This window comes from Vombatus ursinus, unplaced genomic scaffold (assembly GCF_900497805.2).
Source record: "Vombatus ursinus unplaced genomic scaffold, bare-nosed wombat genome assembly UNPS02014822.1, whole genome shotgun sequence".
Lineage (NCBI taxonomy): Eukaryota > Metazoa > Chordata > Mammalia > Diprotodontia > Vombatidae > Vombatus > Vombatus ursinus.
This window is the reverse complement of record NW_020954600.1, coordinates 1,517,306-1,542,916: the sequence shown is the minus strand read 5'-3', so window position 1 is coordinate 1,542,916 and position 25,611 is coordinate 1,517,306. Positions and strand designations below refer to the sequence as shown.

Here is a 25,611-nt window from a genome sequence, read left to right as displayed (position 1 = left end):
GAATTATCAATCAAATCACGCTCAGGAGTTTTACTCAGCTGTCTTCAGGGCATACAGGGGGTGGCTTAGGGATGTGGCTGAGGGGGCAGTTATCTGTGGGGACAAAATGGATCACCACATGCCTCTTCCCGGGTCTCTCACATGCCCCTAGTTTATATTCTGCATCAAGAATGCCAAGAGAATGTGAGCTCCCCGAATGCAGGTGCTGCACCATCCATTATCCCTGTATTCCTCAAACCTCACAGAGCTACTTCAGGGCATCTAACACAATGGCCTAACTCTGTAGAGGACTCGGGTGTCACTCTTCTCAGGCCCACCTACAGATAACAGGACTCTGGTATGAGGCAGTGTTGTGTGGAAGATATGGAACCAGACTTGGAATTAACAAAGACCTGTGTTTAAACCACTCCATCTGTCTTTAACATCTCTGAGTCTGGGTTTCTCCATCCAAAAAAAGGGGGTAACAATAACACCTGACATTGATTTACAGAGAAATTTAAAGACACTTTACATATATTATCTCATTTGGGACCCATGACAACCCTGGGAGGTAAGTATAAAAATGCTATCATTCCCATCTTAGAGATGAAGAAACTTAAGGCTCAAGTAAGTTTAAGGGACTTAATTACGGTCAAACAGACAATAAATGTTACATGTGAGATGAGAATCCAAGTTCAGTACTGTGATGGCTTGGCCATGCCGCTTCCTGCCATAGCTTCCCAGGGCTACTGTGAGTATCACATGCTATGAAAATGTCAGGTGTTCAGTACATGTGCACACGCCATTGGGCGAGGTGCTCTGGTGCGGGCTTCGCTGGAGAGTGGTAGGGTATGAGACAAGATTCATTCTTTCTCTTAACTCCTCTTTCTTCCTCTCTCTCTCTTTCCTCCCTCCCTCTTTTCCTGTCCTACTTTCTCTTTTTCCTCTTTCCTCCTCTCTTGCTCTCTCCCTCTCTTTCTTCTGTTTCCTCCTCTTTCTTCCTCTTTTTCCTCTTTCCTCCTCTCCTGCTCTCTCTCCTTTTTCCTCTCTCTTTCCTTCCTCCCTCTTCTTCTTCTCTCTTTCCTCCTCTTTTTCCCCTCTCTCCTTTCTCCCTCTTTTTCTTCTCTCTTTCCTCCTTTTTCCCCTCTCTCTTTCCTTACTCCCTCTTTTTCTTCTCTTTCCTCCTTCTTCCTCTCCTTTCTCTCTCTTCCTCCTCTCTTGCTCTCTCTCCCTCCCTCTTTCTTCTCTTTCTTTCTCTCCTTACTTTTTCTTCTCTTTCCTCCTTTCTTCCTCCCTCCCTCCCTTCTTCTTCTCTCTCCTCCTCTTTCTTCCTCTTTCCTTCCTCCCTTTTTCTTCTCCTGCCTTCTCTCTTTCCTCCTCTCTTGCTCTCTTTCCTCCTTTCTTCCTCTCTTGCTCTCCCTCTTTTTCCTCTTTCCTGCCTCGCTTTTTTCTTCTCTTTCCTTTTTCCTCTCCTGCTTTCTCTTTCTCTTTCCTCCTCTCTTGCTCTCTCCCTCCCTCTTTTTCTTCTCTCTCTTTCCTCCTCAGTCTCTTTCTTCTCTTTCCTCCTCTCTCTTTCTTCTCCTGCTTTCTCTTTTTCTCTTACTTCCTCTCTTGTTCTCTCCCTCTTTCTTCTCTCTCTTTCATTCTTTCTTCCTCTCTCCCTTTTTCTTCTCTTTCCTTCCTCCCTTTCTTCTCCTGCTTTCTCTTTTTCCTCTCTTTCCTCCTTTCTTGCACTCTCTCTCCCTCCCTCTCTTTTCTTCTTTCTTCCTCTCTCCCTCCCTCTTTTCTTCTCTCTTGACTTCCTCCCTCTTTTTCGTCTTTCTTTTTCTTCTCCTGCTTTCTCTCTTTTTCCTCTCTTTCCTTCCTTTTCCTGCTTTCTCTCGCTCTTTTTCCTCTCTTTCCTCCTCTCTTGCTCTCTCTCCCTTCCTTTTCTCTCCTTTCTCCTCTTTCTTCCTCTCTTGCTCTTCTCTCCCCGCTTCCTTCCTCCCCATCCTTCTCCCTGTCCTCACAACCTTTGGGGAAACATATTCCCAAGTGGAAAGCTTACAAAGCAACAATAGTAAAGACTGACCACAGTTCTGCTGGCAGCCGTGGAAAAATACAACACACCACACCAGCTCCCAGTGGTCTACAATTGACAAAGTGGCTCATGGAGCTAACTGGTCTCGACACAAGTGATTCCTCTTTTTGTGATTTAACCTTGGCCCTCCCTTGCCACGTGAATCTCATCGTGGCCGATCTCTTGCCTCCCATCCTTCTCTCTCTTCCTTTTCTATGAGGTTCTGAGGGGGAGCAGCTTTCTGCAGATTGAAGCTTTGACGTCTCAGAAGTCAACTATGAGATAATTGTAGAGGAAGCCGCTTTTAATCAACTGACAAGCAGCTTTTAGAAAATTAATGAGGACCAAATCTTAGGAAGGAGTTAATCAGTTCTGACAACAAAGCAGTCTGTCTTTTCTTCAAGTTTTGCCTTGTAGAAATAGTACCCTTCCTAAAAGCCCTTCCAAAGAATCTTTCTCCTTGACTTATGGTAGTCTAAACCCGCAAAGCAAGGAAGTATTAAGAAACTCAGTTCTACTAAGGCCCTGTGTTGGGCCAGACAGAGCCTGAGCATTAGGGGTGCAATAAAAGCAGTGAAGTCCAAAAAATCCTATTACATCACACATTCCACCTATTGGAAGGGTTCTAGTAAGGATTATATATTGCAGAATGAGGTTAAGATAGAATAGAAGAAAAGTGTGGTTAGTGGAAGCCACTCATCTGAAGTCCCTTGGACATCATCAGTGTTTGTTGAATTAAATGAAGCTTCCATAGCATGGGCCAGTATAGCTTTGCCTGGGAAAGCATTCAGATCCAGGACCTAAGTTATCACTAGGTCCCAGATCTCGAGTTGGAAGGGACCTTAAGGGTCATCTTGTTCAGCTTCCTCATTTTACAGATGAGGAAACTGAGGCCCAGAGAGCTTAGGTAATTTGTTCCTTCAGCTACTGACCTTTTTCTACTCAGGAAAGGCAAGGCACGGTTTCCAGGCACAATGCTAATGAACTTCTAATAATACTCTGCCATCAAAAGCCACATGAAGATTGCTGTGAAATGGCATTAGCAGATGAAAGCCAACATAATGTTTCTCTAAAGCGAAGATGACAAGCAGCAGCAAGTCTAGTGACAGGAGCAGCTTCAGACTCTTCACAGTGGAGGAGCCTGAGGTACCAGCAGAGTTCTTAAGGAGGCCCAGGCTGCAAGCCAGCTCTATAACATCCACTTAGGTGACCAGGGTAGATTGCCTCCCTCCCTCCCTCCTTTTCTCATCGTAGACTAAATCATCTTGAGGTTTATGTGTAGAGGAGCAAGGTGACTTTACGGTCTGAGGACAAAGGGGAAGAGTCTGGGTTTCTCCTTTTTGGATGCTACAGCAACCAGGTTCTGTTTCAAAGCATCCTTACATTACAGTAGATGGTGAGGCTGTTCAGATGCTTTTGTTCCCAGATGGCATTATGTCGGCTACATTAGATCCCACAACACCGCAGTGTTGCAAGAGATATGTAACCACTAAAAAAGAGTTTGGCCTAACTGTCCCCCCAGGAAAAACCATTGGATGAAGAATGTTGTTCAGACTCTTCTACTCAGTTAATGGGCAACCTATCAGGCTCATCCATCAGAACAGAGAGCTGGGACAGACACCACATACGGATAACGTGCAGCAAGCATTTACTACATGCTAAGGTACTGTGCTAAGCCCTGTGAACACAAACATAAGCAAAAAGAAAGACAGGCCCTGCTCTCAAGAAACTGGCATTCTAATGAGCTTACATTTCAATGAGAGCAAAGGAGAGGGAGGTGGATTGTCTTTGGGAAGCTGCAGTTTTCTTAATCACCCTATGATTCTACCACAAACAAAGAAATACCTGCAACCTGTGGGCTGTCCCACATCTGAGGCCCAGGAACTAGAGTAAGAACTGGCCTACAGTAACCACAAAGGAAGAGTCACCTCCTGCCAAATACTGAAGAGCTTCTAGCTCCTTCTCCTTTGCAGCTGCCCTGGGTTCAGGGCACACATCTCCTATGAGGAGGGGGTTCTGGGGCAGGCGCCTAGCATGGTGCAGAAGGTCTGGATGCAGCCATTCACCTTCTCTCCCGCTCTGGGATTCTTGTCCATGTTCTCCTACAGAGGATCTACATATTATGTCTCCAGGGTGCTGGAAACCTTCCTCCAGCTGCCTTGTTCATTTTTTGCCCCTCCCTAATGCAACAATGTCTAGCCTATCCCCTTTTCGAAGCATATATAAGCTCATTCATAAAACAGATTCAATGAGAAGGGGTACTGCTCCCTGTCCACCTGAGCATCTTTGATCATAAAATAACCCAGAGAGAAAAGGAGTGACAGCACTGACTGAAACCTAGACAAGTATGGTAAACTAAACACAGTGTGATCCCTCCTGACCTTTAATTGCCATCCCTTCCCATGCCCGTGAGTTTTGTCAAACTCCCTCGAGAGGGCTGACCAACCTGAACTATCTTCGTCACCTCTCATTCAAGCCTGACATTTTCTAACTGAAGGTAAGGGGCAGAAGCACGGTTCTTCCCATCAGCTCACTCTGGCCCCTGGCTGGGGGAAGGGTCCCCACTCTCCACATGCAGCAGTGCCACCGCTCTCGTCCAGTCCAGGGCAGGAGCTTGGTCTTGACAGTTCCTTCCGCTCTTTAGTAGTTTTACACTTTGTGCTGTTACATTCTCACTTGGGTGCAGCCAGAGTCATTATAACAGGCAAGTTGCCGATGTTTTAGAAAGGTAATTGCAATTTTCTGGTACAATGCTACACCTTGCTCCAACTGGAAGATGAATGTTGGCAGAGAATTCAGAAAAGGACGGGCTCAGAGGTCTCTAAAGATTTGACTTAGGGGGGGAAAAAATCATCACTTTAAGCACAAAGGAATCAGAGAGAATGAACTGTGAGTCACAGAGACCATCGTACCCAGTCAGGAGAATGAGCTGGGAAGTAGTGGGCTCTGGCTTACCTTCCTTAATGATCAGATAGAAACACTACAGGTGTCAATCTAAGCAGAGAAAAAGGAACATGAGCACAGATATTCAAGGAGCAGCTTAGAAAGAAACTGGGAAGGGGAATGGATGGCTGAGTGGATGCCGCCAAAGGAAATGGGGTGGTGAGGAGAAAAGGGGCCTCCAGAGTCATAGCTGAGAGGCAGAAGGAGTGACCAAAGGGGACGAGCATTAGAAGGACTCGTGGAAAAGGAAGACAAAGAATGCAAGGCCATAAATTTACCTCAGTTACAAAAACGGAGAATAAAGGAAGAGATACATGTGGAGCACAGTATCAAACTCAGGACCCCTGGTCCAAATTACCCACACCCCCCACACACACCCCATTAAGGGCAATGTTTAACAAAATAAATAAAAACACAATACAATATAGATAATGTTAATTTGTGGTTTTCCATGTGGCCACAGGGTTTCTATTTGAGTTTGACACCACTGATCAAAAAGACCTGATGGGCTGTTAGGATTAATGCAGTAAAACTGAACCAAGGCTAATAAAGAGATATTATCAACTGTTATCAACAGAGGTTTCCCACAGGAATGCCTACAGCTTCCCTTTCTGGGGAAGAAGGGAAGCTCTGACACTGGAGGGAGTTTAAAACAAAACCAAGGCCCTGGGGACTCTCCCTGAAGGAATGGTAGTTGGCCCAGCACCTCATCTGATTGCTACTGTGGTGAATCCCAAGGGGTTGCATGGCTTAAAAAATGAATTCAGAGGGAGAGAGCAACTGGACCATCCAACTTGTAGCAAAGCCATACCTATAAGGGCAGAAGCACGCTGCCACTGGGAACCAGAGAAATCCCTAACCTGTGCAATAGGAGAAACTTGGCTGCTTCATTAAATCCCAGGCCTTGATTTTGGTGAGATACATAAAAAGAAGTACAATGCAGCTGTTGAAACATAAAGTTCAGTGGCCAGTTTCTGTGATCCTGGCTAAACATTTGCGAGCTTCTAGATAAAAAGACTGGCCAGGGGCTGCCAAGCAATCATGTCTGCTCTCAATAAGAAGTCAGTGCCCAGTAGATTATGCTGGTGGCCCCTTCCACGGGGCTTGGAGTCACCCTGGGTGGGTGATCATGTCAGTGGAGGGAAATTTTCTCTGTGGATGGCCTGACCTAACCTTCCTGAGAAGGACTGTCAGTCCTTGACAGTAAGGACACCAGGAATTTCACCATCCTTCCCTGATTGCCAGATGGGGCCTTAAAGAGCATCCCAAATGCCTGATCAGGAGGCCTGAGAAATCACTCTTCATGAGGACTGAATTGGTAGGAAGCAAGTTGCCGCAGGGAGCCCTCAGCAGGATGGCAATGGACTAATTTAATTACACCAAATCTCCTCAGTCCAGGCTTCTCCAGAGATGCCTTCCCTGTGCTGCCATGCCTGTATATGACAATACATTCCTATCATCTCAACTTCTGCTCCTGGATCAATGCCAGTCTGCCCCAAGGCAGCTCCCTCAGGCTACATATGGGAGACAGAAACCGCACCAAGGCCAGGAAATGTGAGCTGTGCCTAGAACACGAGGGAAAGGCTTGTCTGCCAGAACAGTCTGGAGCTATCTGTTAGGAGCTTCCAATTCAGGTCTTGTTTTTCAAAGGTTATAAGTAATTATGCCTCCACTAGGAAGGGTTGTGAGGACATTAGCTTGTGGATCCCTGGGTAGGAAAAAGCGGACAATACCCTTCGTACTCTACCATATTTAAACTTAGCAAAAGTAAGAGTGGCATAACTCAGAATACATTTTTCTCCTTGAGGTCTGCAGAGGAAGATTAGAAGGTGGAAAGACTGGGTCAATCTGCTAAGAAGACTCGACAATCACCGGAAATACGCTACAGAAATATCAGATGCTTTTCAGGTCCTGGGGCCGCCTGAAGTGGAAACAAATGGGCTTTCTCTTTGCAGGCTGCAAGGGCATCGTGGTGAGAGGCCGCAGGGGCGAGTGGGAAGTGTGTGAGAACAGAAGTTATTAGATTCCGATTCTGGCTAGGACACTTAGTAGGTATCGTCTTGGGCAAGTCCCTGTAGTTCGTGAAGCCCATTTCAGCATCTGTAAAATGGGGATAATGCCAACCTCACAGGGCTGTTGAGGCAAAAGCACTTTGTAAACCTTGCTGCACTATATAAATGGGAACTAATTTCACTGTCTGTCTTTAATCCTACTGATCAATTGAATTAGCCTCCACTCAGATTTGACTGTAGTACTTCATCAGAGCACACAGGTGGCCCTGGCTTATGGAAACAGAGCCTGTAACTGGGAAGCCCTACAAAGCCCGAGAAGCTTGGAGGATGGACCCAGCGATGGACTGTGTGGCCAGCTGAGCAAAGCTGGAGGGAGGGGCTCATGACCAGATTGATCATAGGGTGACAAAATTTTGTCACATCAATTCTCCAAGAATCATGGCTATCGGCTAAATCAGAGGATTGTGGTCTTTGTCAGGGGAGGAAGAAACCACGTCAACAAAGAAATGGAATCTTGGTTTATTCAAGTAACATGTCTCACTCTTTTGCCCTTGTAGCCATCATTCAGGGGAATAACCCTTGTGGAGAAGAGCCCCATCATCTACACCACCCCCACTAACCACAGACGGGCCAGCAACCAGACGAGCTGGAGTGGTAAGGCATCCTCAGGGACAAAGGAGAGGGAACAAGTGCCGTGCAGGTCAAACCACCTCGACCATCACCTTCTATCAGCCCTGACCCCCAGCCCCATCTCAAGCTCAGTCCTCATAGTCATCACGCTTGTGGTGAAGAGGCCTGCCATCCCCACCCACCCCCAATGTCCACTACCAACCACCTGCTACCAAGGGGCCAGTAAGTGCAAGAACTTTGGTAGTGTCTAAGACCACCCACCTATCAAATGGTTTTGCATTAGAAACTGATGTGGTTTTTTGAAAAGAAATAACATTGAAGAAGCTCCTTTGCCACTGCACCTTGAGGACTGCTGGGCCTGTCCATGTGACCTGCAGCTGAAACCTCCTGTGTGTGCCGCCCTTCCCTGCTCGGAAGCGAGCTCCTTGACAGCAGTCCACACTGCTCAGCACTCAGCGAATGCTGCCTTCTCATTCACTGACTTACGTACTGGCTAGTCCTCCACTACACCACCCTGAAGAAGGCTGTTGGGATACATTAGGGGTTGGGCAATCTCCGCAGGTCGCCCCCTCACTTTGGGCCAAGTTGCAGAATCTCAGAGCTGGAAAGGACTTCAGATTTCATCTAGTTCAACCTGCGCTTGAAAAAGAAATACCTTTAAAACACACCTGCCAGTAGTGATCCAGTCTATACCCAAGGCCCCCACAGCCTACTTCGGGCAGTCCACCGTGTGAATTCTTCCAAACCTCAAACCTAAACGGGCTACTCCGCAATGCTGCTCCTTCTGTCCTCTGGGGCCAGGTGGCCCTGCAAAGGCTTACAGCCAGCAATCACACATTCCCCTAAGTCTTCCCTTCTCCAGGCTCCACACCCCCATTTTCCCCATTATTTCTCATCGGGCGTGAGCCCAAGACCCTACAGCGCTCTGGTCGCCTTCTTCTGGATGCTCCTCAACTTCATAAGAATGGTGATGAGAGGAGCAGGGTGGGGCCTCAGGATGTCATTGGTGCAGGGAACGAGAAGGGCAGAACATCTGCCCCTGCAGCTCCGGCTCTCTGCAAATTCTAAGGCTGACAGAAGTGCCTGGAGCAATGAGGGGCAAAGGGATTTGCCCAGGGTTGAGTCAGGGCTCTTTGTGTCCAAAGCAGGAACTGCATGGAGCTCATCTCCCTGGCTCTTTATTCAGTCTATCAATGCTGCTTCTTAATAATGCAGACTTGTAAGCAGAAATGGTCTCCTCTGAGGTTCCCCGCAAATCTGGGAGGTACGCACTCCAGGGATGATTATCCCCACCTTACAGATAAAGACAATGCAGCTCAGAGAAGAAATCCATGTTTGAGGCAAGATAATGCCTCCCAGGGTCCTTCAGCACCCCACCCAGGGCCCTCCCAAAACAGAGCACCCTGAGCGTTCCGGGAGGAAGGATGACCCTGCCCTTGTCTTTCTCAGATACTGTTACACAAGGAGAGATATTTATACCATCTGTGTTATTTCTCTGAGCCTCATACTGAGCACACACATAATCCTTCAAAATCCCTCTATCTTTTTAGAGGAACTGATGTTAAGGCAAGCCTTGCTACTTTTCAAGCCCAAGTGTAAGACTTTATACTTATCCTTATTAATTATGGTCAGCATTTACATATAGTGCTGTAAGGTTTGTAAAGCACTTCACACAGATTTTCATTTGATCCTCAAAACAATCCTGAGAGGTAGGTGTTATTATTATTCCCATTTTACAGATGAGGAAATTGAGGCAAACAGAGACCAAATGACTTGACCAGGGTCGTTGAGAAGTGTTGGTGGCAAGATCAGCACTTGGGTCTTTCTGACTCCAAGTCCAGTATTCTATACATCCTTGGCTGCCACTCATTTCCTCTTCTCAGATTTGGGTCCCAACTCTAATTCTCCATGAACATCTTGAAATCTGACAATATAATGTTAGCTATCCCTCCTGGCTTTATGCCCTTTCCGAGTGTCATATATGTGCTTTCCGTGTCTATCCAAAAACCTGACCACAAAGTTCAACAGCACAGGGTCAAGGAGGGGGCTGCAGGGCCCAGCCTGCACACTCAGTGTATTCTTTTCAGCCGATCCCAAACCATTTGGTTGTGGCCACTTGAGGCAGGTTCAAATCCACCGAGCTACCCTGGAGTCCAGCCTGCATCTTGCTATCTTGTCCCCAAGAAGAGCATGAGAGACTGTTTTCGATGTTTTGCTAAGATCAAGGTAAATTCTATCTCCAGGGTTTCCCTTTATCTACCTGTCTAGGAACCACATCAAAAAAGTCAGGGAGGGAAATGAGTCTGGCAGGACCTGTGCTCTCCCCTCCCCTCCCCTCCCCCACCTAAACACAGGTGCTTTACGCCTTTTGTTTTTATATTTGTCATTTCTGGAAAGCATGACCCAATCCGGATTAAACCATGCAGTTTCTCTACCATGACTGTTGCCTTTCCAAGACGGGCACTCACCATCTCTAATAACCCATTCTAAGACTTAGCCTGGAATCAAAGTCAAAATCGCTGGTCTCCACAGTTTGCCGATTACATTCTCTTTCCTTTCTTGAACCCTGTACTACCCTCCCTCCTTCTCCACAGTCAGACAGCAGCTGCTCGGCGATAACACCTGTCACTTCTATCAATAACCAAGGACGTGGCTGACTTGAGCTCATAAAGGACAACTATGTAATATCTTCCAATCTCCCGCTAACCCCCTATCAGGCACATTTGTTCTGTCCTCTCCAAGCCAAAGATCTTTCTCCTTGGCAAAGAAGACAAGGAAAGGGAGAGCTGGACAGTTCTGTCTTCTTTGGGATTAGTGGTGATGGTTTCATCCGTTCTGAGCAGTGGTCAGTCCCTCTGGTTCCCCTGTCTTCCCCAGAGCTAGACTGTTCTCTCTGTTGTCCTTGGCTTTCCTTATCAGTCAGCTCATTCTGAATGTTAGGACTCCAGACTGGAATCCCTCAGGACCCTTCCACACACCAGACCTCTACTGTCTGCCTTGGGTTCATTTTGTACATTAATAAAAAATAAGTTTGTTGATGCATCTATATTGGTCTCTCTAGACGAGTTCCCCTTTTTCTTCCCCTCACGTTAAAATAGGGACAACAGCAGCCCCCTACTTCCCAGGGTTGTTGTAATGAGAGAACGATTATAATAGCACAGTGCCTGGCACGTACTAGGTCGGCGGGGGAGGGGTTTGGGGGAACCTTCAGTTCGTCGCCACATGTGGCCCTCTAGGTCTTCAAGTGTGGTCCTTTGACTGAATTCAGACTGCACAGAACAAATCCCCTTAATAAAAGGATTTTATTTTTAATTTATTTTATTGCTTTTATACATCCCTATACTAGGCACTTCAGAAATGTCAGCTGCTATTATTATTATGAGTGGTGTTGTTCTAATTATCTATCTCTTCAGAATTTCATTCTTGAGAGCTTTCTCCAGGGCTGATGACCCCATAAAAAGTTCAGTCCATGACATCGTACCTATGCTCACTCTGAACCCTTTGAAATCTCTTTGTCTATAATCTAGGATGTATTTTAGCCTCTGCCTGAATTTCTTCTCCTCTATCACAAATTCCGAGATAAAGTGGTCAAAGCCCCCAAGATTCTCATTATTTCCAATTCAACAACTAATTCTTCCTTCTTGATGAGAATCAGCTTCAGAATAGAATTTCCCATTGTTCTTCCTTCACATGTTGAAGGAGGAAATTATTATTAAGGCAAGTAACCAATCCTCAGCTACTATGTTTTTAGGAGACACATTTCCAGCCAATGTCCAGATAAAGGACATTCCCCATCATTCTGCTAAGTGTGTGATCTGTTTTCTGAATTTTTCTTTCACTTCTTCTTGCTGTCCAGTAAGACACATCTGCAGGGAGTTGTGATAGTGATGTCTCTTCTGCTTGTGCCCCCATTATCGTCACAACCATACTCCTCCCGCTTCCCTCTGGTGCCTGGACTTTCTTACGTGAACATATCTTTTAGATATAAAATGCTATTACCTTGACCTTTTTCAACCCATGTTTCTTTTGAAGAAGGCAGCTGCCCTTTTCAGAGACCTATTTCTGTCCTGGGTCTCAGCAAGCCTCTGAGGTCTGAACTGCCTGCTCGCATTACCATTAGCCCCACTTTGTATGTCTGCGTACTGCCACTGGAGGGCGTGGCTTTTAGTACTCACTCCTTTCTAAGATTTTGTCTTCTATAAACTTGTGGATCCCTACGTCACGTGTCAGACGTCTGCCATGCCTAGTGGGGCCTTGCTTTGTCTTTTCTGTAGGCAAGTCCATCCATGACATTCATTCAATGAGCAGCCACAGTGCTGTACTAGGTGCTATTAGGGCTAAAAGAACAGCACAAGACGATCCATGCCCTAAAAAAGCTTACAACCGAGGAGGAAGCAGACGAATACGCTTGTGGGAGAGACCCTACACCGAATGTTTTTTCTCTCTAGGTCTCAGGTTTCTCATCTGTAAAATGCAAGCTTTCTAGATTCCCTTCTAGACCCGACACTCACGTGACCAATCTCCCAGAGAGTGGCAGGCCCTGGCTGAATACGCTAAGCCCAAAGGACTTGGACACCAAAGTGAGGAAGACATGTCTGCACTGAAGAAACAGAAAGAAGGGACCTGCCTTGACAGGGGAACTACTCTGGAGAGGTTTCTTTTTACCCAGTGACATGGAGAGAGGTAAGAGAGAAGCAGTCGTCTACACACCTCATCTTCCAGCAGGACCATCACCCACCAACAAAGAATATTGGATGTTATACCATCTATCACTTTTTATAGTTTGCATCTTTAAAAAAGACCTTTAAATGATAAACATAAATATTTCATTGGTTGCTTGGCATGCCTAAGGAACACAGCCTTCTCCTTGTGGTAAAAGAGGAGAGGAAAAGGAGTGGTGCATTTCCAAAGAGAATCTCACTGTTGTGACAATAATTCTACTTTGTACCTAGTTTACCATACTAGAATTTCCGCCACTAACTCTCAGGACTTTGAACAATGGAACCCACCAGCTCTCAGGGGACTGACGTGAACATCCTCCTAGCACCAATAACCAGATCGGTGGCTAAGGGAGCTCCCCTCCCCACACAATCGTATAGGGCCTAAGAAAGTTGCCATAAGCTACTGCAATGAAACGGTAGGACTCACCCTCATGGAGGTCTCTCCACCATGCGGCTGCTGTAGTCTGAAGACCTGAGCCACCATGTGCTCTGTGGAAGGGTGTAGCAGGATCCTGCGGGAAGCCAGTCCAACCATCACGTATCGCCCCATAGGGGACAGGCTCACAGAAATGGCATTGGGGCCTAGGGATGCAATACAGCAATGAGTTGTGGGCCTGGTCCGCGCTTCACTTTCACAGCCAATGGCTCCCTTCATTGCACAAGGACCTAAAAATGTCTCAATCCTTCCCCAAATCTTCCTCCGAGGAATCCCACCACACAATCTGGGTCACAGCTCTACAATGTCAAAAGGCATTGATGTCACCGTAAGAATGAAGGCCACAGAGCTAGACAGGGAGGGGCACACGGCAGGTCAATACAAGGAAATATGGTGTATTAGAAAAAGGGAGAGATGTGGAGTCACAGGACCTGGGTTCAAATCTTGGTTCATTACTGTAGGGCTTCACTTTCCTAGGCCTTAGACAGTCCTAATGGTTCAGTAGGTAAGAGTACTGGCCAGGAGTCAGGCACACTTAGGCCTGAATCCCACCAACCTAAATTGGGAATAACAATGCCTGTAGTATTTACCTCACAGGGCTCAAATGAGACACAGTATGCAAAATACTATATAAATATCAATGATGATTCTAATTCTAACAAATGAGCGGGCTGCCTTGTGAGGCAATGAGTTCCCTATCACTGGAAGTATTCAAGCCAACAGTGGATTCTATATGGGGCATTAGGACACAGAATAGAATAATGAATGAGAGGACCTCCAAAATCCCTCCCCGCTCCAGATTTCTACATTTCCACCCAAGCCATGTCTTGTCGCCATTTTCCTTGGCTATACTGTGAAGGTACCAGGGTTCAAGGAGCTACTGGTTCTGTGTGTCCTCCCCTTACCAAATCGTTTGGTGTACAACATCTCGCCCAGATTGTGAGGTGCCAAGGAGTATACCGCCAGGATGCCCTCATCAGGAAAACCTCGCTGGCTGCTGGGGATAAAGGCTGCTAGGAGCTGGCCATCTGCTGACACGTCACAGCTGGCATCATTGTAGATCTTGCAGTTCTGCACCAGCACATTCACAGAGGCTGCAAGAAAGGGGGGAGGGGAGGAAGGGGAGAGAGAAAAGAGAGGGAGAAGAAGAGGGGAGGGAGTGGAGAGAGAAAGGGAGTCATATTGGAGGTAGAAAAAGAGCTCTACTGAATAGCTATTACTGATCAGAGTTCAGCACTAGGATGCAAGAGCTACAAAAGGCTAAGCCTCAAGGAAGAATCTGGAATCTGGCCATCTTGGCAGTCAAAGGTGCCATCTGCTTGCTGTGTGACCTTGTGGAATCTGCTCTGTACTCCCCCAGACCCACCGTGCCTCACTTTCCCTGTTAACCTGCGTAGGTTACAGAACTGGACAAAGCAGGATAACTTTTCGTCCTTTTCTTGAGTGTTCCTGGATAAACCTGCCTGAACATGGGCTGACTGGCCAACATGCTTTGTCTTTCTTTCCCATCCCTTGTTATAAGCAATATAGGAAAATGGGGGGTGGGGGTGGCAGGAAAAAAATAACGAAACTAACAATCATGGTAGGCCTTGTTGTGTGTTTAATTCTTGGCACGTCGTGAGGTTCTCTGTCAGGAGGAAACAGCTTTCCTCTGAAGGGAGTCTGGGACAAGAGGGTCCCTGCCTCCGCCACAGGCTTGGTTCTCCTTAGAGTCCTGTACACGCACAGCTGTGCAAAGAAGGCTGTCTCCCTTCCGCCCTCTCTGTGGGAGAGGGAGGGATCTGGACAGCAGCCATCAGGTACTCCCCACCACTACAAGTCAATGCCAGCAATCATTCTCCAGAGTCCCATGGAGGTCCAGGACAAACTCCCACAGGGCTAAGCTACTTGAAGGAAAGGGAAAAAATGAAATGCCTTTGGGGGAAGTTTTCTGTGTTGAAAAATCATTATGAAAAGACAGGACTGCGCTTTCATCCTCCATTTCCCCACACATTGCTAATAAAGCCACAGAGATGACAGAGCAGATCAAAAAAGGCATCAGAACAAACTCATTGAGCTGTTGTGCCAACTCCAATTGCTGACACCTACAGCACAATTACGCACAAAATCAGGGAGGGACCACAAGAAGCATTCTGTTTGCTAACTAATAAAGTAATGACAGCCAAATACTCACTGCCATCACCATTGGGCCTCTGGACTGCTCAGCTTCCAACCCACCATCTGCTCAAGTCCTGGGGCTGGGTTTAGCTAGTCAGCATTGAGACCGGCTGCTCCTGCTCTGGTATTCACCCTCTCCCTCCATCTAGTCTAATCTGTGACTACCAGGAAAGAAGGAAGACAGACAAGGGGACGGGTGGCTGTTCCCAGGGCAAGGCCTCTTCCTTATTGCTGAGTCACACAACCAAGAAGCTACCCCACAATCCTGTTTTTGACACACGAAAACAGAGAAAAGGTTGGTGAGAAAAAATAATATCAATCACAAAAATTTGGAGTTGGAGGCGACCTTAAAGCCCATCAATCCCCTTATTTTAAAGATGAGCAAACAAAGGTCTGTGGAGTTGAAGGGAATAGTGAATGGCGACATATCCCACCATGGTCCTGATTCCCCTTCATTCCAGGGCCTGCCTCCTCTGTTGGTCATCTTCAATGCATCCTGTCTACATCATCTGTTTGCATGTTGTTTCCCTATTAGACTGGGAGCTCCTTGAGGGTAGGGACTGGCTTTTCCTTTCTTTGTATCCCCAGAATTAGCACAGGACTTGGCACTGTTGACTGACTAACAAAAACAATTAATTAATCAATGAATATAACACTAGTAGCCATTCTCAATAGACAAGTAGTCAAAGGATATGAACAATCAGATCTCAAAAGAAGAATTGCAAATTAACAGCCGCACAAAAATTGCTCCAAATCACTACTAATAAGAGAAATGCAAATCAAAACAACCTTGAGGTTTCACCTCACACCATGCAAATTGGCAAAAATGACAAAAAAATGGCAACAGTCAATGTTGGAGAGGTTGTGGAATGATAGGCACATGAATGCAGTGGTGGCAGAGCTGTGAAATGGCACGACCATTTTGAAAAGCAGTTGGAATTATGCAAATAAAGTGACTAAAACGTCCATAGCCTTTGAACCAGAGACTCCATTACTGGGCTTAAACCCCAAGGAAGCCATCAATGAAAAAAAAGTCCTCATATCCATCAACATATTTAGAGCAGCACTTTTTGTGACAGCAAAGAGTTGGAAACAAAGTAGATACCCATCAACTGGGGAATGGCTAAACAAATTATGGTACGTAAATGTAATGGAACATTACTGTGCTATAAGAAGTAACGTGACGGGGCAGCTAGGTGGCACAGTGGATAGAGCACCGGCCCTGAAGTCAGGAGGACCTGAGTTCAAATCCGGACTCAGACCAAACATTTGTCACTAACTAGCTGTATGACCCTGGGCAAGTCACTTAACCCCAATTGCCTTAAAGAAAAAAAAAAGTAATGTGACGGATCCAGAGAAATGTGGAAAGATCTACATGAACCGATGCAGAAGGAAGTCAGCAGAGCCAAGGAAACAACAAAACAACCGTAACTACACCTGTGTAAATGGAAAGAACAAAAAACACCAAAAAAAAAATCAGAAGTAAATGTAACAAAAGTATAAAGACTGAGCAGGAGTTGAACGAAGAGATATGAAGGGACACTCGCAACCCACACTTTCATGGAGGTGGGAGGTCCACAGATGCTGCACATTGTACCTGTTTTAAGACTTTTTCAATGTATTCATCAGGTGGGCTGGGTTTTTTTCCTCTTTAATGATAGCTATTTGTTATAAAGAATGGCTCTCTAAGAAAGGGATACTGGGGATAACTATGATGATGTAAGAAATACATCAATAAAAACTTACTTTAAAAAAAAAAGGGCAAAAAAATAATAAGTAGCAGAGTCCAGCCTTGAAACCCAAACCTCTGACTCCAATGGAGTGCCCCTTCCACTATCCTTTCATCCCCGCTGAGCTTTGCAGAGAACTTTGCACCTTATAATGCAGTCTCACATATGTGGTCTTGGCTGGATAGGCTGGACCAGGCCAGGAGGCAGGGGCAGTGCTTGCCCAAGGTTACAAAGCCAACTGGCACACCGCAATGTCCTGACCAGTTTGCTTCCCACTCTGCAGCAGCACTGTCTTGTGAAAATCCACCAGTTTTAATTTGAACACGAGAAGTGACAGGGAAGGAAAGAGGACTTTGCTGCGTTTAAGACAGCTTTGCTCTGTTGTCATTCAGTCATCTTTGATTCCTAGAAAGAAGCATGCACTGGATGTTTCATCAAAGCAGGCTTTTCTCTCCCACTGCTGCATAAAGTTTATTATGTGTTAACGGGAAAGAAGGATGCAGAGACCCTCTGCAATGAAAGCCACCATCAAAAAGGGTCTAACTGCTGACGGGAGCAGGTGAAAGGTGGGTCTCTTTTCCCCAGAAAATTTACTATAAGTCTCTGCAAAAATGGCGGGGGATGGGAGAAGAGTTAGGCTTCCATTTTGTCAGCTTTAAAACCAAGTCACTTTCTTGAAACGCTAGAAGAAGGGGCAAAATCTACTAAGATAAAGTTTAAAAGGGATAGATTTGAAGACCTACATTTGGATTGAAAGAAAAAACAACCATATAAATACAGGAAGGCATGGTTAGAAAGTGATATGTAAGAAAAAACGTCCAAAGGTGTGATATCCAAGACATACAGATAACTAACAGAAATAGATATGGTATATCTTAACAGAATAATAAGGAAATTTAAAGGATGGTCAATGGATATGGACAAAAGTTCTCTCAAAAGAAAAATGGCAAACTCTTAGCAATCATGTGAAATCAGGCCCCATGTCACTAACAATAAGAAAGATGTACATCCAAACAAACTTGAGGTTTAACATCACCCTCAGTAATCCTCAATGATGACAAAATATGGGGATAGTCAATGCTGGAGGAGCTGTGGAAAGTACGAATGCACTGTGGGTGGTGTGAAGCCCTACAAACATTCTGAACAATCATCTGGAATTATGGGAAGAGTAAATCAAATGCTCACACCCTTTGACTCAGATTTTGCTGCTAGGGATATTCTCCATGGAGGTCAATGACATAAAGAAAGGCTCCACATACACCACAGTATTTATAGTAGCACTTTTTGTGGTTGCAAAGTACTGCCAACAAAAGTCAATGTCCACTGACTGGAGAATGGCTAAAGAATTGTGATACATGAATGTTATGGGATTATTACTAGGCTACAAAACTATGAATATGACGAAGACAAAGAAGCATGAAATGTAAGGCATGAAACAATGCAAAGCAAAGAAAGCAGAGTCAAGAAAAAAAATATACGATTACAACAACATAAGTGGAAAGAAAAACAACAAACAATCAAAATTGCAGGCTCCCCAATTCTTGCGATCAAGCTTGATCCTAAAAAAGAGATATAAGAAAAACGGTCCATATGTATAAATACACAACAACTCATTTTATGATGGCAAAGAACTAAAAACTGAAGGGGCCTATCAGGCCACTGGGGAATGGCTAAACAAGCTGTAGTCTACGAATGCAAAGAAACACTATAGTGCTATAAGAAATGGTGAAGGGGATGGTTTCAGAGAAACCTGAAGAAAACCTGTATGAACTGATACAAAGTACAATGTGGTAAGGACAACCAACATGATGACTAAACACAATTCCTCACAATGAAACATGCTACCCACTTCTAGACAGAGAGCTGATGGACTGAAAATGCAGACTAATTTCTCTCTCTCTCTCTCTCTCTCTCTCTCTCTCTCTCTCTCTCTGTTTTTGGAATCTGGAATCTGTTTTGCTTGGCTATCCTTGTTGGTAATGGGTATTATTCTCCTTGCTTTCTCAAATGGGAGGAAGAAGAAAGGGAGGAGGAAAGGAGACAATGTGAACCTGAAAATGAAATAAAAGTGATTTTTTTTTTTAAAAAAAGATGAGATTACAAGAAGACACCTATCCCTACTTCTAGAGGTAAGAGACTATGGCTGCATAAAACTACATATAATGTCAACTTATATATTGGCTAGTTTCATCGAATTTTTTTTTTCTTCCTCTTTTTATCTTCTTTGCTATAAGAGGAGGGAGAATGAGAAGAGAGATAGAGTGAGAAATGTGGTGCTATATAAAAACAATCTCAGTATCTTAGTGGACCACAATCTCAATAGGAGTTAACCGTGTGACATGGCAGTCAAAAAGCTACAGTCACTTTGAGAGAGGCACAGAATCCAGAATGAAGGAAGTGATGATCCACTGCACCAACTAGCTGCCCCATTTTTTTTTTTTTGTTTTAGGCAACTGGGGTTAAGTGACTTGCCCAGGGTCACACAGCTAGTAAGTATCAAGTGTTTGGTCTGAGGCCAGATTTGAACTCAGGTCCTCCTGACTTCAGGGCCAGTGCTTTATCCCTGCACCACCCAGCTGCCTCATTTTTTTTTTTTTTAGATTCTCTGACCTAGTCAGATCACATGTGGAGTGCTGCTTTCAGTTCTAGGTGCCTCATTTTAGGACTAATAAGTTAGATTGCAATCACAGGAAGAAAACTACAATGATGATGTGCTTTAGCTTGATGGTATACAGGATAGAGCACTGGGCCTGGAGTCAGGAAGATCTGAGTTCAAATCTGACCTCAGATACCTACTAGCTGTGTGACCCTGGGCAAGTTCCTTAATCTCCGTTTGCCTCAGTTTTCTCATCTGTAAAATGGGGACAATAAAAGTATCTATACCCCAGAGTTGTTGTGAGGTTCAAAATGAGATGCTATTTGTAAAGTGCTTTGCAAACTTCCAAGTGTTAATTATGACAATGATGATGATGAAAGGAGTAGAGACTATGTCTTGTGTAATGGTAAACCTTTTTTTCAATTCCCTTGTACCTGCCTGCAGATCCAATTCATAGAAGCAAAATGCTTTGATATATGGTACTAAGTCTAAGTCCCAGGTGAATGTCAGCCTGTTTACTGAACCTATTAGTCATTCCTTAAAGTTTGTAAGAAGGTTAAAAGTTATGTCATGTATTTAGGCCATGGAAGACAACAAATTTTTTTTTTTTGTGGGGATAGGGGGTTGTCATCTATTTGCTAATCATGCATACCTGAATGACAACAGTCCTTGTCCAAAATTCCAAGCCATGCATGTGTACGAGTAGGCCCTTTAGTTGAGGGAATATACAGAAAGGGGTGTTTCAGTTCATAGCCTAAGCTCTGTGTAAGAGAAAGGTTAAGTATTTCAACCTGGAGTTGGTCAGCTTCTCTCTTAGCCAGTCATTGCCCTCAGGAGGCCTAAGCCATATATTGAACTAGGAAAATCTGTTTAGGAACACTCAAGCCCTTGGAGTGAGAAGTTTCTCCAGTATAAAAAGAATGCTGGGAGCCCCCACTGTTGTGGGCTTGACACCTTCTTCATAAACCTGTTCAGAGTTACTGGTATTCATGCTGGTGAGTTCAGCAACAACTCAACTCTGGGGAATGATGGCTGTCTTCAAGATTCTGATGGGCTACCAGTCCTGCCTGGCCCCAGAGAGCAGAACCAGAGAAATGGAAAGTTACTAAGAGACAGATTTCTGCTTGATGAAATAACCTTTACAGTTGTCCAATAGTGAAACAGGCTGACTTGAAAGACAGTAGATGCCTCCTCACTGAAGGGTGGGTAACATCTATTGGAAGGATTCTTTTTCAGGTACAGATTGAACTACACGACCTCAGAGGTCCTGTCTAACTCTGACTAATAATACAACAGTCACTTTTTTAGATTCTGGGATGAGAGAGTCTTCAAGAAAGACATCTAATAGAAGCTCAAACCAGTGGAAAGGATCAGCCATAGTTGCTATACAAAAAGTCATATGCAGGTAAACAAAAAGACTTCTGTACCTAGTGGTAGAATCCATGGCAAGGCAATCTTTCAGTTGCCTTCAGAACTGCTGAGATGAAAAACTGTATCCTTCTCACTGTAAACATTTCACAACTCAGTTCATTGCTGCTATGAGCTCAGAGAGATGGATGCAAATGATAGTGAAGAGAAAGCAGTGACTAAGTCAATGAGTGCTCTTAATGCAAGGGCAAAGGCGTGGTAGACCAGGGACACAACTGTCTTGGAATGAAACAAGAAGAAAACAGCACAAAGCAGAAAGATGGGATTCTGGTTCTAACATCTTTCCAATCTATTTCTCCTCTCTAGGACTCAGGTCCCACTAGGAGAAAAAGAGTAAGTTACCACTCCTTCTCCCAAGTCCAAACCTTACTTGGAGTCATTTCTGAAAGATCAAGAGCATCACAGTCACTGTGAAGGCAAGAAGGATTGTTTCATAGGGACATATTTTAATGCCCAAAAAATCAAGATTCAAGAGAACCATCTGTCTAAAGTGTGCTAAATTCAGCTATCAAAGTGTTATAAACTGGGCTCAGAGATGATCTAGACTACTTCATTAATGACTAATGATTATTAATACTTTCTCCCTTTCCTGCAGATTCATAACTCACTTTTCTAGGAAGCACTAACATCAGGGATAGCAATGAACACAGTCTAGAAGGAGACTGGCAGGAAGTCTTATCTAACTTTGGAAACATGGAGACTGGACGGACTGAGTAAGGTAGTTACTTTTGATCATCTTAGGCTAACTTAAATCTGTGTATAATTTGGAGCCAGCCTATGAGATAAAACATTCTGAGGAAGGGAAGATACTGTTGGACAGAATGCTTTTATACAATTATGCTGAATCTGTGAAGTCCCTGAATTTAAGAACTTTCTGTTTTATCTTTGGTTTGAGGGTTTTTATTTTTTTCCCTTTTTAAAAATTTAATTTCCCCCCCTTAATAGTATTTTTATTTTTTCCAATTACACATAAAGACAGTGTTCAACATTCACTTTTATAAGATTCTGAGTTCCAAATTTTTCTCCCTTCCCCCTCCCCAAGACAGTAAGCAATCTGATACAGGTTATACATGCACAATCATGTTAAATTATATTTCCACTTTAGTACTGTTATGAAAGGAGAATCAGAACAAAAGGGAAAAACCATGAGAAGGAAAAAGCAAACAAACCAAAACAACAACAACAACAAAAGTGAAAATAGTGTGCTTCGATCTGCATTCAGACTCCATAGTTCTTTCTTTGGGTGTGGATAATAGGCTTTTTATTTAGAAAATGCCAGACATTTCCTAGAATTCACTTAAGAATAACTGCAAAGAAATGCAAGTTACTATTTGACAAAGACATACATGGAACCAAGACTTCTTCTACTGAATATTTAAAAAACTGGAGCAATATTACTTTATATAAACGATTCCACTGACACGGAAAACCCTGTGATAAAGACACAGAAGTTTACAGAGCCATTGCCCTCAAGGCCTTTATAATCTAGTAGCAGAGGTAATGAAATAGTGACATAAATAACTAATACAAAACAGACTGCAGTGAATGCTTAAGAGAGGCACCAAGTGCTATGAGAGTTCAGGGAGAGGGGTCCTTTTCAGCTGGGAGAATCCGGGAATGCTTGATAGGAAAGGTGGCCCATTAGCTAAGCAGAGATGGGTAGCAGGGTACGGGAAACAAAAGAAGGGGAATGCATCTTAGATGCCAATGGTGTGAGCACAAAGGTGGAAAGGTACAGAACATGGTAAGACACAAATGCCGATAACCAGAACATAAAATGGAACATGATAAGTGCATCAGAACACTACAAAACAGGAAGTTGTGTGTGAGACATTTCAGAGAGGAGGGAAAAAGGAGGAATCGGAATAGGTTTCGTGGAGAAGGTGACATCATGGGGGCTTTAAAGGAGAGATGACTAGAGAGATAGAGGACACAGGAAAAAGGGAGAACAGAAGCTAAGGTCTTCAGTCAGGAGATGGTTGGGACTGGGGGAGGAGGGCACTCTATTCTCACTGGAGCTAGAGATGAAGTAGAAACTGGATTCCAGAGGCACATTTAGAATTAGAGGAAACAATGTAGATTTTCAAAGCCAACCCCTCACTTACAAATGAGGGCACTAAAGCTCAGAGGTTAAAGTCATTTACCCAATGTCACACAGACAGTAAGAAGTGAAGACTGGTCTCCTGTCTACAAATCCAGTGCTTTTCCCAGAAATATGAGATAAGGATTAAAAAGTAGGGTGAAGCCCGATCACTTAAAGCCAGGCTAATCAACCTATGGTCTGACGAGCTCTTTTAGGAAATGAACTATACATCAGGACATCTTCATGCGCCCCAATGCACTTTCTCCTTTGTTTTGATCTGATATCCTATTGTGTGCCTGCTCGTATTTCTGGGAGGTTTATAGTAGAATTTGGCCAAAATCAATAAAGTTCTGACCCAATGTTATACAGCCTGACTGCAGAGAGTCATTTAATAGTCTAATAATCTGTTGAATCTATTATCTCATTGATACAGGACATCTCCATTAGTGCAGACTACATCCAATGGAACTGTCCGGGTGGCCTTGGGCAAGTCACAACCTCCCTAGATCTCTGTTTTATTATTAGCGAAATGGGGGAAGAGTGAGGTTGTGATGGTCCAGATGTCTTCTGAAAGTTCCTTCCTGTTCTAAACGTAAGATCCCATGACCTTAGACACCCTGTGCCACTCTCTTCCATGTGTCCACAAAGTCTCCCCACAGAATTAACACAGTTCACTAAGAGTTGTCCTCAGAGCCTTTTATTATTTCCCGAATACCAGTGTGCCGTGCTTGGACTGGGTACAAGGAGGTGCTGCTCTCCAGCCCAGCTTCTTTTCTGGCCATGCATGTCCACAAAGAAGGTACTAACGCCACTTAACACATGTATACCATCTTTGTACTTACTATGTGGCATTCTCCCGGTACACCGGGATTTTCATTGCCTTTAGGTCTCTGCAACTGTGGTTCTATTATTCTTGGTGCCACAGCACCCCTGGAAGGCACTGGGTGTAAGAGAGCAGCTTAGGATCCCTGAAAGGGCACTCTGATTTCCCAAATATAATCAAAGCTCGCCTTCTGTTCAGTTCTAGGATCAGTTCATTGTCCGATGGTGACCCATGAAGTGAAGAGGCACATCTAATTGGAGTTAACTGGACCTGCTCAATTGGTAGGAACATTTGATCCTATTCAAAACATGTAGGATTTTTGGCACTGACTCCACATAAGAAAGACGAAGCCCTACATAAGTGTCATCTAGTCCTGTTTCCTCTCTCTTCTTTTGTGACTCATCAAAGCTAAATTCACAAAGCCTGAATGTCTCACAACTGCCTGCTTCTAATGGGGTTTATTTTGTGCATCTTCTTATCCCTGGAATGGGAAACTTCACATTGGCACTATAAATAGACAGCACAGAAAAGAATACTGACATTTCGGAGTACTGACATTGGCTTGGCATGTTCCTTAATGTTTTTCCACATTTGGGCAGGGCTCATCAGTTCAGAGCAGCTCTTTTGCAAACAGGCTCACCTATCTGTGAACAAGCCAGTTTCCACATATGGGCTCTAAGAAGATAGAATGATTAAAGTTCTGTGGGAAATTCTCACAAATGTGGCATGTACCTACTTTCAGTACATTTTCCCTTCGCATGTATTTTAAGGATTTGATTTGTTCCTGAAGATGGCCTAGTCTCTTTTCTGCCTTGAGTAATGTCCTTGAGGCTCTGGGTTCCTGGTTTATATGAAGTTCTCCTCTAGCTTTCCCCATGCCCTCAATATCGTGCCCCACTCCCCACCTCTGACAGTCAGCTCTCGTCAGGGAATGAGCATACTTCCAAGCTAAGTGGCAACAGGTCAGAAATAGTTGGCGCAGTTATTAGAAAATGATATTGACTATATGAACAATGATAATGAACATCCTTCTGCACCAATATAAGAATGTTTGGTCCGGAATGGTGGTTCTGCAGGGCTTCATGGAAGAAGGACCCAGTGAACCATATCTGAAAATAGCCTAAGAATAGTTGGGCAGCAGGAACAGTTGGGAGCAGGAGCTCTTTGCACCTGTCCCGACACTGCTTGACCCAAACCACAATAAGAAGCCACCTGAGGAAGTAGCGAGGGGAGGCAAATCTTCCCTCTCTCATTAAAAGACGCTAAGTCTCAGGCACATGATGCTTCTTGATTGATGTTACAACTGGCCACTGTAAGAGGATGATTTCAGTCTTGTAAAAGCCAACACTGAGCTGAAACAGCCCCATACGAACGACAACTGTAGTTTCTATAAAAGAGGTCTGGCTAGAGAAGATTATTCTGCCTGCTGCTTCCCTAATTCCAACATGGAATGAGGAGCCTCTGCCCAGCACGATGCTGTTTGATCTCAGTTCTAGGACTGACCCCCTAACACGCTGATTTATACTGAGAGGCCGAGCCCAATGTGACCGTGGTCACAGGACTGCTCATTCTACTGGACTAGAAGATATGTCAGGAGGTAAGCCTGAAAGCCTCTGAAAGCAGAGGCGCTGCAGCAGAACAAGTCGGGAGGGAAGGAAGTGCTGAGGCCTAATACGGACAGAACCCTGATCAGTTTGGCTCTTCTCTGAATGGCGCTGGCCAGGCTAAGAATTTTGTATCCCTTGGCAGCAGCCCCAGTCGATGTGCCATTAATATCCAAAGGGCAAACATATGCAGGGAAAGAGGATGAGGGCAGTGACCTAGGCGGCTTTGGATGAGAAAGGGGTGCGGTGGGTCAAGAAACGAAGTATTTTATAAAAAGCTTTAAGGAGTAGTTCCAGAAAGAACTACACGTGACAGCAGGAAACTTGTTCCAGATTCTGAAATATAATCTTTTCCTAATTATAAATAATCTCCACATGAAAATTCCTGAACAAGGAATGGGAGAGGTCAG

General features: G+C 44.5%; 1 protein-coding gene across 7 annotated transcripts in view; it reads right to left on the bottom strand.

The window, feature by feature from the left end:
* Positions 1-25,611, bottom strand: part of AMBRA1 (autophagy and beclin 1 regulator 1) — a 189,589-nt gene that overhangs the window by 37,482 nt on the left and 126,496 nt on the right. For all 7 annotated transcript variants that reach the window (XM_027837760.1, XM_027837762.1, XM_027837761.1 and 4 more), the window contains 2 exons: positions 13,686-13,874; positions 12,772-12,926 (listed from right to left, as the gene is read on the bottom strand). In XM_027837760.1, coding sequence (XP_027693561.1) covers positions 12,772-12,926; positions 13,686-13,874 — 344 coding nt within the window. The remainder of the gene's footprint in view (positions 1-12,771; positions 12,927-13,685; positions 13,875-25,611) is intronic.